Here is a 15,921-nt window from a genome sequence, read left to right on the forward strand (position 1 = left end):
TGATTACAACAGTGCGCGCACGTTGTTGGTAAAGTGTTACGTGATAGTGGTACAGTGATTCTCCGACCGTGACTGCCGATCTTGCCGATGCGAAGAGTGGCTTGCACAGCCGCTGAGATGTGTAATCGATCTCTACTTGCAGCTTTGCGATCGAATGGTATTAGATTTCACGCGGATTCGAGTTATAAACCAGAGTTATTTATAACTGTGTCCAATGACAAATAAAATAGCCTTTTTCCTCAACTTCTTCCTCGATGTCCTTTTTTCTCTTTGAGATCGACAATTCAAGTAAAAATTTAATTAAAAAATATAATATTGAAGAGTGAATTGTCTGAAGTCGTAGAAGAGCGTCACAAAGTTCGGCGAAGTGTGCTATTATTGATGCTATATTTTCTCGCAAAACATTCTTCTTTCGCATGAAACATTCTTCGAGAAAGGTAATTTATATTTGATATCCATCGCGTCCAATTTCGAACTATTGACAAACCGTAAATTGTGACATATATAGCGTACGTACTGTAAACACAGGTACAAAATAATCTTCGTTATACACGTGGCGGCTTCCTGCCAAGATTACTCAGAAGCATTAATAAATAAATATTTATTCATTCGACGTGAGGCAAATTACGAGTTGTTTTTGTGACTATTTATCCGTTGAAGACATGTATACCGTGGTAAATAAAATCTTAGCAAGTTGATTAAGATTTATCGGTAATGTCAGTGTTCATATCTTGATATTTCGTTTCGATTACTGCTGGCGCGATTCATTAACAATATATAAATATTGATCGTCGATTAATTCGTGTTAACATTCGGACATTTGTATCGAATAAAATGCAAATCATTAAATTGAAAGAAGACAGGCACACATTAACCTAACAAATTTCAGTTTAAATGAAGAAAAATCTTCATGACTTTCTTATTATTTTTTTTTCTCATTTCATTTTGCTTTGTTTCCCGAAAGTTGTTTTGTTCTCCAGTTTTGTTCTTTTTACCACGTTTTATTATTATGTTCTTAATAAATACAATTGAAGAAGCAATGGCAAAGGTTATTCTTGTAGAACTACCAAACTTCTAAACAATATAAATCAAGGCATGAGTTGTTTTTATGAAAATTGATACCACATTATGGGCTCCATTTGTGATCAACTAAAATACGCTATTATCTAAATTACCTCAATTTTTGACAAGGGTTCTTTTTGTTATGAACTATTCAATATTTTTCGCAAATTGACGGCCAAATACAAGCGGTCGATCCAGACGAAATCCCAATGTCATGAATGTAGTACGGCCGAATACGATTATTGCCGAGTTACACATATACACACATACGCGCGATGCGGGTTCTATAAATAGAAAGGCGCTTGATACTATATGCATACACGAGTCGCTAAATTTAGATGTTTTCAGGGATTTTTGCAGGACACTGTGCGTTGGCAGAGTACACACAAATCCTCTGACAATTAGCACCTAATTTATTATGGAATTAGCGTGAAATCAATTTTTGAAAAAGCACACACAACACAATAGCCGTAAATAATTTAAATCATTTATCACAAGGCTTTTAAGCTTGAAAGCTTCCCTCGCACAATTTCTATTTTGATGATTAAAAACAAATATAATATCAATTCTCGAAAGAACAACCTAGTCTCCATGTGTTTAAGAGGAAATATTTATATGTTTATGTTATTGTATACTAATGCGATAAATTTGTCTTTCTTTGAATTTAATGCTTATATTATATGTTTTTATGAGCACTTCGATGTAAATGGAGAAATATCCCGGAATTTCAGACACAACTCTAAATAATACATACTAAATGGAAAGGTATCATCAGTGTTTGTGCTATAACCGTCACGATTCCGGCGACCTTAGAACCGTTTTCCTCATTATCGATGCCAAGAACCGAAACGTGCCACGTGACCTACTTAATTCGGCCGCCCACAACGTGTATCTTTTCTCATCCATAGTAATCATGAATTATTCCCGAGTTTTCAAGTATAATTTTAATTAAACTTTCGAATTTTTATTTCGAATCGACGATCATGTAAGACAAAACATTAGTGGACTCGAATGCAAAATGTTAAAATGCACATATGTGTTTTTATTATAAAGTATATAAATTTTGTCAATGATTAATTATAATTGTGAATAATAAATCAATATTTTGTAAGATCGATTTTATTTTTCTATATTTAGTGAGAAAAACGTGACCGGCCTGCTTTTGTGATAAAAATAATTTTTTATTTTTGGATAAAAGCAATAAAGCAATGCGATAAACGTGCAAAACAATATGTAAGATCACGCGACGCCTAGTCTAACATAAACAACTCCCAGCAAACAGCTGTTATTAAATAAATATATTAAACTGTCTATATCTATTTTGTTGTATGCTATTTTCTTTCTTGTGTTCTAATTTTCTAGTAAAAGTACAAAATCTAGTACCTATATATACTAGTTTACGTTTTGCATTTTATATTACGCATTTTCCTTTGTAATTTATGCACTTTATGAGTTTTATTACTTTATTGCGCGCATCAATCGGCGTCGCGCTGCAAGAGCGATTCCATCAAATGCAACGAATAAAAAGAAAGGAATAACAAGAGAGTTTTTAATTACGATGAAGCATTAATGGTTATAAATTTGCGAGCTATCGACAATCACTGGAGCACATTCGCGGAGATTAAATTTTTAAAGACTGTTCGCCAAGAGATTTCCGAGCGAAGCTGGCCGAAGTGAAATGTGAAAGTAATATGCATACTCTTGCGCGCTTTACTCTCGCGATACACGCGAAATCTTACTAAACGAGTTACGCTAAACCAATTTCACTCGCTTCGTACGAGAAAAACGAAGAGTTCTCTTTGTATCATCAATTATAGTAGATTGTCATAGAAACAATACGCGGGGTATAAAGGTCGCGCTGTCCGCATGGATCTTTTATCACTATAATTAAATGATGCTGCACGTATAACGTTACAAGCAAGCAGAGTATTGTTTATTATTTACTGCTTGCAATTATTTTGAGATGAAATCAATGCGTAATGAATATCGCTGTGACATTAAATGTATTTATAAAAAAATTATTTTATTTTTATTCTTGTGTACCGACCTGTTTAGCGTATTTTTTTCTCCGAGATGTTTTCAATATACAAAATTACGAAACTCTCTGTTTTGTAACAAAGTTAAAAAAAAATATAGCCGTGCGTAATAAGTACAAGTACTTTTTTTAACAAAAAATTCAGGTATTTGCAATTACGGAAATTATCGGTCAGCGGTAATTAAACTCGTCGTAAAAATCTGGAATGGTTAATTTCTCAAATAAAACAGCGCACGGAGCTAAATCCGCACGCTATCTTTATTAACGATGCATGCGCGTGACTGTCACGTGCCTGCACAATGGAAAATATCTGCATTAGGACGCAGGCAAGTTTAATACCTGTCCGCAAGAAGAAACGAATGCAACACTATCGTTTCGCTTGCATATCGCATACAGGTACACACTTCGCGCTAATGATTGCTAATTTAGTCAATGCTAATGCGCTCCTCATCGACGATGATACCAAAGTTTAACGCAACCGATGATTAAAAGCCGCTCGCGAAACTCGATCGCGTCTTATCACCGGTAAAAGGTGGAAAAACAAAATGTATAAATAAGCAGGTGTAACGAAGAGATTCGCCATAAAGGTTAATAACAGAAATACATTGAACATTTATGCGCGATCCAGCCGTGTCGCTTCTCAATGAAGTAAAAAATAAAGCGTAAGTTGTTAAAATATTGTGAGAATAATGCAAATAAATTGAAAAATAAATATACGTTCGAAAAGGCATACCGAGAATGATAAAATATGGCGAAAACTACAATCACCTTCATTGCCAGTTTAAAAAATTAAAAAATCAAAACTGAAAAATGTTAATAGTCTCATAAGTCTAAAATCTTAATAAAACGTGAAAAGATCTGAAGCCGGCCTTACAAGCCAACCAGGTTGGCAAGCCGCATACGGGCCATTGTTCACATTTTTCTTTGAAAAAGATAGTTTAAGTAACATGTTCGATTCATTCTTTACTATTTCGACCCTGCCCCACATTTCCATTATCTTTTTTTCCAAACATTTTACCTGAATCCACACATCTATTAATCATATGCTGTAAAAGCTAATTTTTAAAAACTGTTGAATTTGAAAATCTATCTTAAGTATACTGGATGGACTTCTGTTACGCTTTCTCTTTTTATGATGTTTTATATTTTATTCTATTGAAAAACTTTGCTATGCCTTATTCAACTATGTACCATTGATGCTATGAACCATTAATGCTTCTATTCGATTCTACTGAGAAACCTTTTTCATTTTTCACTCTTATTTTTTATTTTTTATTTTTTTTTGCCAGATTCTTCTGGCAAAAAGAAGAATAGAAAAAGAAGAATAGAAAAAGAAGAATATAATTTATGTGCGCGCATCTCTCCTTTTTCCTGTGACAAATGGAAAAATCCCGGTGTGGAAACCCAAATCGAGGAGAAACCACTTTTAGTCCGTTCGATAACGGGCCGCGACGTAGTGCATCCGCGCACTTATATACGTCGGCTCAGGTTGCTTTGCGCTGCACATGCATCGGTCCGACCGGAGCGACCGACTCTGGTCGCCGTTAAAATTTCCAGTGGCGTAACGTACGACGGAAAACATCGCCCCCCCCCCCCCTCCCTCCCGCTCCGTCCTCATCACTCGTGTCACGTGCTTTTTATCGTGAGATTGAAACCGGAATAATTTTATAGAAAACTGAAGCTCCTAGTTGGAACAGTATGTTCACATCTTAAGAATTAAAAAAAAGAAGTAATTGAAAAATTTAACTTTCTCCACTGTAAAGTGAAATCTTCTTTAAATTAAAAAAAAAAAAAAAAATGGATTAAAAAAACTGTTTGCAAATAATCTTTCAATTTTTGCTACTATGCTACGATAAACTGTACTATACATCAATTGTGAATTGCCTTTGTCTCGTATAAATATAAAGATAATTTTCGTATAACAATGGCATTGAAACTTCGACTCATTAAACTGTATCAATTTTCGCCTTTATCGTTTTCCCTTATCTCGAAGAAGTTGATGTGGACGCGTCAGTGTTGCAATGGGAAGAACAACGATAACATACATACTGCGTTCGGCCAATCCACGCAAAAATGCAGACTGTTGCATCGAAAGCAATCGAGAAATTTATTGAATAATTTTGCAATCGGATGACTAGTCCAAAAGTGACTCTTATTTGAGCTTTAAAATTATCATGTGCATTTAATTTTCTTGAATTTTTTAAATTTGAACGAACAATTTTCATTAACTTTACGTATCACTAAAGATTTTTCTGTATCACCGAAAGAATTTCTGTATTTGAAGAATGGACGAGATTACAAAAGCAGTTAGAAAGCACTTTCACAAAACCTATCGCATTGACGATTGTCATAAGCGTGACTTGTCAGTCCGTATCGTTCGCAGGAAAGTTCGCAGATGGTTTCTCGTTCGGAAGGATACGCAAATCGCACAAAGATTTTACTTCTCGCGAATTCTAATCGCACAACTCTCCGCTTAACAATCGAAGTGCGGTAAATTTGCAAATTTCTCACTTAATAATTAGAGTATTTGCTGGTCGAGCGAATATTACAGTTCCATATAAGCGTTTTCGATGCCATTTCGTAACGGAAACAAGGCAAATATTACGCCACTGAATGTATCGAGTGGACGTAACCATAGTCAGGCCTCTGGGTAAGATAATCGTATCGCGTCGCATCGGTGAAAAATATTACAGTGCCGTTCACAGTTTACGAAGAATCATATCATGCATGATCAAAAGAACGCTTTCAGCTATATCTGTTAACACAATACCGATGTTACTTTTGACAGTCACACAACCTAAGTTTGTAAGAAATTTCTATACTTTATCGAACAACACACACAATAACAGTAGAAACTGTGCACAAGAAATTTCCGCGGTGCCTTAAAATAATTCCAAAGTCAAACTCTTCGAGTCTTGAACTCACAATCAGTTTAGATCTTTCAGGGCTCAATTCGCCAGAAAATTTCTTAACTTTAAATTGCGCCACCAAAATTAATCAGTTTTTTTATTGTTATTCGTGCAATCGCATAAACAAGTAATATATATATAACGAAAAACACCTAGATAAAAAAAAATTAAAGAGCGGAGTTCATCATTTTATGCTGACTATTTATCATCGAATGACCTTATTCCTAAGTAGCCTTGCATTTATTTATAGAATAACAGCTGTATGAATCTTCTACATCGGTAACTTATTTCCCGTACAAAGTATAGATTATTAGGCATTGATCGACTCAATCATGTTATGTTTGTCCAATGTTCACGTGGAGTTTTTAATATCTTTTTGTTTATTAAAACCGGTCTTTTTATAGCAAAACGACACGAATACCTATCGCTCGGTGCAACTGCGTGCTTAATCTCTTCTAAATTTTTTTTTATTACCAAGAATTTGTTTAAGAGCACGCAAAAGAATACGTGTAAATATGTAAATCTGCACTCTTTTATCTTATATTTTTTTGCGAATTTCCTTTTCCTAATTGCGAACTTTTTTTTATTAATGTAGAATTTCCCTTCATAAAGACAGATTTCTCTATAATAAAGATTAAAAAGTATAAAAAATAATATTAATAATAAATATAAAGAATAGTACTTTATACACATGTCAAATTTTGCTCTTTTTGTTCAATTAATTAAAATCCATTATTTCGAATTTTTAAATGCCAACATTTCTTGTATTATTCGTAATTGAGGCAACAATTCTGTAACGCCCTGTACACGCGGTCATTTTGAATTGCAATCTCTTTGCGATTACAGTATATATAAAATGACTTGTAACAATTTTGCACGCGCAAATGGCTGAGGCATCAAAGTTCTACGAAACTTTGGAAAACACGGTTCTGAAATAATTGTTTTTGCGTCAATCATCCATGCATTGTCAACGTGTTTGCACAACAGGTGTGTATATAGATTGTTCCTCTTCAATTTTGTGTATTTGTGTTTGTATTAAATACAATGGGCTTTTAATGAAAATTTGCGTTACACAGATGTTTGTTACACTTTACACAAACACATTCAGTTAATCCTTACTTCACAGAGGAAAAATCGCGAAGAAAGCCAGGCTTAAATTACAGGCTTAAATTACATTCATGTACATATTTTTCTATCTATTTTCTGCGAAATGCGTTAATTTTCTTTCATAGTTTAATTGCATTTCAGTAATTATCAGTGAGAAACGTGTGAAAGAGAAAATAATACTCATAAAGTACTTTTCGCTCTTTTTTTCCTCGGTTGCGAAATCGATCTGATTGTTATAAATAGCAATAAACATGTTTTCATGACAGCATGTATGTATGTTATATAAACTTTAGACACACAATAGCTTATCTTGAAGAATGATGGAGAGAGAAAAACAGTTATCGAAAATACTCGAATGCCATATGTAATTGGATATTTTTGTGCTGGCTTTCAATACGGCTTCTCGTATATTCATTGATAATACTGGTTTATTTTTAGATCCCCCATAACACTTGCAGAGATGGTACAGTTATTCAACGAACGAACAACGAGAATAAACTTATAAACCACCTATCTGTGTGTCGATTAATTTGTTTGTCCACAAAGAAACACGCGGATTTTCGCATTCAGCTGTTTGTTGTAACTAGATCTCGTTTTGCGCAGAGAGAAAATAAAATATTTCCGCTAATTTCTTACACTTTCGTCAATGTGCTAAATATTGGACTTTAATCTCATGAAATCTTTGTTTATTACTAAACTTGCAAATATTTGTATATTACAAAAATTTTAATTTTAACAAACACATAAAATACGATAAACATTGAAGAAAATAATGTAAAGATTGATACAAAGTAAAAAAAAAAATCCTCGAGAGTGTTTTTATTATAAGTTACGTAGCGTTAATTCTCGGAGACTTAAAATGAGCTCGGTTTGACATGATCGATTTCGAAAGCGTACAAAACCTGCGCGCTTCAACTATTTTGCGTCTTATATATCTCCGGGAGAGAAAGTGATTAAAATCTTATGTACTTTATTAACTTTTCACCCTTTCGCTAAAAATACGCGTGCAAAATATTCCGTACGTAACGAAAAACAAAATGGAAAAAATGCCATTCTGCCGTTGAAGTGCAGTATGTTATACAAGAAGCAATGCGGAAGGCAATTTGGCCAGCAAATATACATACAGTCGGCTTTAAATATTTAAGCAGAAGTAAAAAGTATAACAAATATAAATGATTGTAAACATCTGCGAGGCATCAACAAGAATGTAACGACAAAAAATTGCAACGCGTGCGCTATGGCGTATTTTGAGAAGGTGTTTGTCGCATTCAGCGCAACCTGAATCAACACAGAACGCGAACAAAGCTCTCAAAATGTGATCACTCTTTTCAAAAAGCGCACAAAACGAAACGGTTATAAAAGAATACACGCCAGGGATATAATATCCCGCGGTTAGAAAAGCGGATGAGTCGAGAAGTTATATTCACGCTGAGAAAAAATTAAGCGGTGAATGTTCGCGCCTGGCAGCCTTCTCTTTTTCTCGCGAGAGATATTTCAGTTGTGCATAACGCATATTTATAAATTTATTAAATTGTTAATGTAATTATTTGTTATAAATTAATTATGTTGTTTATTAATGTAATTAGTTAGGTCGCAATACGTGTAAGTGAAAATTGCCGCAAAAATAGCTAGCACGAGAAAAAAATTCAAAAGCAGCAGTTTACTGCCGATATTCATCAGACAATTGTTCGCACAGTGCGAAGCAGAAATGTGTTCACGCTTCAAAATGCTGAGCAAATAAAAGAAATATAAACTGAAAGAGATAAATAAATATGGAAACTTTTCGCGTTTATTTTTCCCCAGAATTGAGAATCACGCTTTAATAAATTGTTGCGACAGATATAATTAGAGCTCGTCACTTGGGAATGCACTGATTTCGCTGATATTGCGAGCTGCAGCGTCAAATGCGGAAATGTTAAATATTCAGGTCGATACCTAATGGTTTTAAGAAGCCTGAAGTTTAGAATCAGCCCTATTTACGTATACACGCTGAAGTTGAAGTTTCATCACCGTCATATCACGCGCCGGTCATCGTAAAACACTTTTGCGTCTTAAACTATTTTTCCTTTACTATTTATTTATTTTCTAATTTGATAAATACGGAATACCTCTTTGACGTAAAAAAAAAAAAAAAGATTTTCAAACTACCGTTAGACAATTGTAATATATAGGACGATCATTGAAAAATCGCTGGCCGGAAAGTGCAATCGGCGTGGAGATACGACGTTTCGCGAAAACGAAAAGTCCGTGGAACGACAGTATATCATTATATTATCACGACTTGTGTTTATCTTACCGCTTCTTGGCTCCCTGTAGATGCCGTAGGGATCATCATCGACGGAGTCCTTGACGTTCACAGCAGAGTCGGCATTCACGTCGTCCGCGTTATCTCCCGTGTCTTGTCTTCCGGAATCCGCGCTGCTCAGGTTGTCTATAATCTCGACCGAGTCGTCGAGATCGTCGACAATTTGGGCGCGACAATCCTCAGTGACATCCTCTATGATCTCGACGGAGTTTCCGACATTCCGATCGTCCACGGCTTGGGCGATCGAGTCTCTGACGACGAGATCTACGATCTCGACCAGACGGGAAGGAATGTTCTGTTGGTTGCCCTGCCAATTCGCTACCTCTGTCAGGGAGTTTGAGAAAACCTCGCCGATGACGATGACATCGTTGTCGCTGTCGGGACTGCCGCTGAAATCCGCCTGATCGTGTTGCTCGTGATAGACGTCGGAGACTTCGAAGTCGCCGCAGCTACCTTCAGAGTAACCGCTGTCATTTTGCTTTTTCTTCATCGGACTCGCGGGAACCGACCGCTCCACGATGCTTTCCACCCCTACGCAAGGCTCGACCCAGGGATCGAAGCCTGGCGCGTACGTCACGATGTCGACGTGTGCAAGGTCAATACTCTCGTCCTGCTGCTGTAGCCTCTTCGTCGAACTCGTGGAAGCCTCGTCCATCGCGATCTTCTCCTCTTCGTCCATCGCAATCGTCAACTCGGGATCCGTCGCTTGCCGCATACGTCACTGTCGCGGCACGTGCAATGTCAGCGCAATTGAAGGTGAAAAGGGGGGGAGGAGGCAGAGGCTAGGCCAGCGATTGACATAAGTCAATCTTTCCGTGTCTCGATCCGGATTCTGTTACAGCCAAATACAACGCCGATTTACTTCCGGAGCCGAATAACCGATCGTGAGTAGCGATTATCCTTCGAAAGTACAACTCGTGCCATCGCTATTCTCTCAATTTCCGGACAAACGATCCCCTGCGTAAACGCACGACACTCGAAGTGTGTTCGTGGAGCACGATGTATTCTGACCGTTCCGATATATTTTAATATATTCGTACACTGATCAAATTGAACAAAAAAACAAATTGCGCGATAAAATTCTCAAAAAACAAATTGCACGATAAAACTTTTAAAAAACAAATTGCACGAATGTGCTTCTGATTGCGGAATCTCTTCAGGGAATTCGTTTCAATTATTATCTCGATCGCGTAATATTGGGGTAACGTGGAGTTTGTACGGTTGACTGATAAAACGCGATAGCAACGCCGGGCTCGCACGACATGTGTCTTTGATGCGTGTAGTCGCGTGAAACACGACTGGTACGGCGTCCGATCTGAAAAGTTGTCCGGATCCGCAGAGCGGAGAGCGACAAACGTCCTTCGCTTCGAATTTTTGTTCCCGGCGCTGCCGCGACGATGTCGCAATTTACCGGTGGTTTTTTATCGGTGCGAGGAACGCGCGTTACCGCACCGTGGTGTGTTCCAATTATTGCACGGAAACGAGCGGCCGTCGAGCAAAAGCGGCGAGCCCGAACGAAACGGATCGCCGTCGCGTTATCCTACTGACACACTTTAGGCACTTCGGTAGTGCTCGGTGCGCGGCGAGCAGACGACACTGTTCTCTCGGTTGGTTCGCTCGGTCGTCGCAGATGCTCGAGGCCTTGGCCAGATTCGCGAAATATCTGCTTCGTTTTTCCGCGGATCGAGAGAGAGAGAAAGAATTTTGCGTTGACTAACCAAAAACGTTGTTTGCCTCAGTCGGTGAATATGGAATTCCACGTTCTTCAAGTTTCCAACGTGAACTTCGAACTATCCATCTGTCATACGTTTGTTATATTTTGGTCCCACGGTTGTTTTATCTATTTCTCCTTGGATCGTGCATGAAAAAAGCGAGTCCAAGCGCGTGCCTCAAAGTTTGAAGTACAAAGTGGAAGTTTCCACTGGGTGTTGTCTCTAGTTACGTCAAGGAAGCACACTGATATTTCAAAATCCTCCGACGCCAGAAAGATAGAAAGCATCAAAAGCATCGACCTAACGAAAACGTCTGATCACGGACTTTTCGGAAAGTCCCGGCTGTTCCACCTTTGAAAGTTCCACTTTCACTCGCAATCGACGGAATCGCGTTTAATCACCGTGGCATGTAAGCTACGGTGCGTGTGAGAACACGTGCCTTCGCACGTCTGTCACTCGCTCGTCCCGAGGAGCTGAATTTCATCCGCGTAAACACACAATGCTTGAAACTTACTCGTGGAGCACCGATCAATGTACTGGATTGCACTGATCAAATTTAAAAAAAAATTGTACGCGTTGCGCGAAGTTCACTCTATGAGGATTCGCTACTGACTGACCGACGAGCACGTTCTACAGCACCAAGCGCTCGTTTCCCCACCACTATCCCCACCATACTGCCGTAAAGTGTTAACAGCTGATTTAGAAAACACGAGACACCGCCCAGTGGCGGCATCAGCATCCCTATGTGCCTGTGATAAAGTAAAACGAGGAGAAAACAAGATTTTTCCAAAGTAAAATTTAGAATAATGGAGCTCACTGGATTCTGATAAGATAAGATTACACGGATTTGATAGTAGCAGTTATGTTACGCGTCTTACAGTTTTATAGCGAGAAAATATCAAGAATTCACATATTTCTTGCGGGGTGGATAACCCCCTGTCTCTTGTGTGCGCCGCAATAAAGAAAAATGTGCAATAGAATCATTGCGCTACAATATATAAATTCGGATATTCTAGAATCGCCTATCGTCTGTTAATCAGACACATAACGATGAAAATAATTGTGGAAAAATATTAAAAACAAGAAGCTCTTTATTAAATAACTTTGAACAAATAACTTTTTTTTTTAGAGCAAAAGATAATTTAGAAAAGGCAGCTAACACATAAGACTTTTAATAAGACACAAAGCTCAATTTTCGAAATTAATGTGTAGAAAAACTTTATAAACTCTGAAAATACTAGTGAAGATACTTGTAAGAGTTTTATGAAATAATCTGTTTTTCGAAGCTATCAACATGACAATTAGGAATATTGTATATGAGGGTTCTGCATTTGAAATTTTTTCGGGCGGACAACTGACTCACCAACGTACGGTTTACGGTCTATTAAGCGTTGTCTATACGAACGAGCACGCGAAGCAAAATAAGCTACTACATCGAAAACTTCAGGCTCTGACGATCCAAACTTTTTGCTAATTTTTTTTGTCGAGTTTCCTTCTTTTTAGAAACTCATGAACTAAAGTGATCAAAACTGGATATAATCATTGGACGACAAAAAGTAAAACGGAAAAACATAAACAGTTTGGTGAAAAACTATAAAACAATAGTGTATAATTTTATGACGTTGTAAATTAAACGATAAAAGAGACGTAAGTTTGAATTATTGTCAAATAAGAATAATACATACATATATCAGATATACAGTACAATGAATTTCGGAGAAAATACAATGGCTCTAAAGAGATAAAGCTCTAAAAATAGATTTTAAAGATAGAAGAATGAAAAAGGTTGAGCGAAAAGTATCGTATCCTCGATGGTTATCGAAAAACATTAACATTCTATAACAATAAACAAATTTTACAATTCTTATGTGATTCGTCGAAGCACAAAACTATCTAATTCACATCAGAGATTTACGTACAAACCGATCACACGCTTTACTTTAGTCGTTAAAATGTGTAAGATTGAAGTTCTGGAAACTATCATCGTGCTCGAATGGCTTATCCTTGACCTCTTGTAAATTTCATGGGACTTGATAATATGGTATTCCCTTTTAATACTTTCGATTTGCTCGAATGATTTCGAGAACTTCCGTGATTCTTATGTTGCATCGAGTGCGTGATGCAAAAAGAGATGCATGAATAATGTAATTTTATCATTTCCGCTTATGATTCAAATATCATATAAATTATAATAAATATTATAAAATGTTAATGAAAAATTAGCATTAGTTTCGTACAATTATTTATAGAATCCCGATTAGTGAATACCGATAATTATTACGCTGTATAAACAAAAAATAGATATATATATATATATATAATTCACTAGACAAGAATTTTAATTCACAACCGCTGTATCTTCAATAGATATTTTGCAGTTTTAACATTTAGCGACGATTATTGTAGCAAAAGATTATAATTTGTAATTATATAGCGTAGGCAATGAATGATAAATCGAACAAAAAATTTGTCAACCGGCACTTTGCTGGTGCAAGTCTGTTCAGAAAATAGTGATAAAAGAAAACTGAAAAGATTGAAAATCGCACTGCGATTCAGCGGCGATATGCGCGACCGATTGGATAATACCCACACAAGTTCGTCTGGAAAGTCTACGTTGGCGGAACCGGCTCTGACGATATCTACTGTGAAAACCCGATGATAATGACGACGACGACGACGACGACGACGGCAATGACAACGACGATGTGGTCGGCTTCGCACTTTTTTTTCGACGTCCTCGTCGAGAACAGGATTCGCGGGTCGTTGTCGAGAGAATCGCGAATCGTAATAATCTCAACATATAATATAATTCTGATACCGTTCGCCATGGCTTGAAATTCTATCACGAAAATTCTAGACGTAAAATATTTGTCTCTTCAAAAATTAATCGCCTTCGCTATTTTCGAAATGTAGCCATTATTTACGTGATATTTTCAGGACTGATATACGAAGGAAAGTAAAAAGGTAAAGAGACATTTTCAATTGATTTAAAAATTGAAAATCCATTTTATTTTTGTCCTAATAAAGGAGAGAAATGAAGAAATCTATGTAAGAAAAAAAACCGAAGAAATTCTTTTAAAAAATGTAGTGCATTATATTGAGAAAAAAGTGTGATATTTGAATTTGCATAGTGAAATAATTATAATCGAGATATCCATTTTTATAAAAACTACTACTATGTATAATATCAGTATAATAATTAATCAAAGCATCTTTTCAAGTTCTATTTATGCGTTTCTCTTTACGTGCCTTTTGCGAAGGCAAACTCTGTTCCGATGACATTCGCTTTCGTGAAATCCATTTACTGTTTACACCTGTTTCGTGAAATCCATTTAGACTCTCCACATAAATCATTTTAATTAAATTTGCAACTTTCTTTTTCTATTACTCACTACCTGTTACACACCACTGTTTGTAAACATTAATAAATAGCTCGGGTAAAAAATTTACAAATAGAAAATCTAGACGAATCACGTAGATAGAACGGGAGACGTGAGGATCGCCAAATAGGTTAAGACATAAACATCTGAAAGGAGACCACCGGGCAAACCACCAAAGCGGTGGAAAGAGAGTTGGATCTCCATCTCTTAAGAGAATGAACTGATTGATTGACGGGATGACAAGATTGTTATAAGACAAAGTCCTAAAGAGAAGAAAAAAAAGAAGAAAATCTATTATGGATAGATGGAAAGTTCAAAATCAATCTCGCACAGAAGAAAAAACGATGCACGATCAAATCATACTACAGGTTTAAATACATTTTAACAGATGGCGGCACGTCGTTTCTTTTCTTGTGAATAAATAATCACTACAGACGTTAAAACCGCCGAGATACGCGAGCGTTAATAATCGTTGGCGTCGGTCCACGATGTAATATCATATTGCGTTATAATACTGCACCAACAATAGCAACGATGATAGTACACGCGACTGCACTATCGTGACTGTCGCACCTTTTTTTTTCTTTTTTTTAAGGCAGTACACACATGCACGTACGATGATAAACAAAATGGAATACTTAATCTAATTATATACTTAATTTAACTAATTAAAAGTTTATTGATAAATTAATTTAAGCGTAATTTATTAATAAAACTGAATCTTTTGATACTTATTGGTATCTGCGAATTCATTGTTAATTAAAAATGCATTATGGAGAGATGCTTCGTTATTATTTGCATTGTTAGTACCGTATCGTATTAAACAAAAATAAATAAAAAAGCACGATATTACGAACATAAATCAAACTAATGGAGCTATTTCTCTCGAAAAAACTATGAATATTTTATGACCTTTTAATATACAGTTTTATTTCCGTCATTACGTAATTTTTTTCTAAGATAATACATGGGGAATTACAGAAATGACGCAATGTCTTTAAGTTATTTAAAGATAATCTCCACATATATATTGTAAAACTTAAATCAGAATGCAAGTGATCAAATGATAAATGAAGCAATAACTTTCCGCTTTATGTAAGTTTGCATCTACTATTGATCTATTGTTATACTGTTATTGCCTTTGAAAATTGGATTATTACAAATTGGATTATTTCAAAATGTTTCTACTATATATCTTTCTATTTAATACTTTTTTTTTGACAATCTAAAACTTACTTTAAACATGAAAAAGGAAAATTGAGAAGATTTTTTATAACTAAATATAGTTTAGTTCATAGACAATTCATAAAAAGATAAAAGACAGCATGTGGATATTTTATACAATTTGCGAAAAACATAAAAAGAACAAAAATGATACCTAATAAATGTTGCAGTCAATATAAGGACAAAG

General features: G+C 36.0%; 1 protein-coding gene across 4 annotated transcripts in view; it reads right to left on the reverse strand.

The window, feature by feature from the left end:
• LOC105676097 (ribosomal protein S6 kinase alpha-5) overlaps positions 1–15,921 on the reverse strand; it is a 31,811-nt gene that overhangs the window by 14,829 nt on the left and 1,061 nt on the right. The window contains exons 1-2 of one of the 4 annotated variants that reach the window (XM_067356200.1): positions 11,137–11,791; positions 9,410–10,139 (exon numbers count right to left, since the gene is read on the reverse strand). The exons of 1 other annotated variant lie outside the window; for it this stretch is intronic. In XM_067356200.1, coding sequence (XP_067212301.1) covers positions 9,410–10,133 — 724 coding nt within the window. In that variant the 5' untranslated portion in view covers positions 10,134–10,139; positions 11,137–11,791. Of the gene's footprint in view, positions 1–9,409; positions 10,251–11,136; positions 11,792–15,921 lie in introns of those variants that run through there. 2 more of the 4 variants (XM_012373705.2, XM_067356198.1) reach the window with 2 other exon arrangements.

Source organism: Linepithema humile, chromosome 5 (genome assembly GCF_040581485.1).
Source record: "Linepithema humile isolate Giens D197 chromosome 5, Lhum_UNIL_v1.0, whole genome shotgun sequence".
Taxonomy (NCBI): Eukaryota; Metazoa; Arthropoda; class Insecta; order Hymenoptera; family Formicidae; genus Linepithema; species Linepithema humile.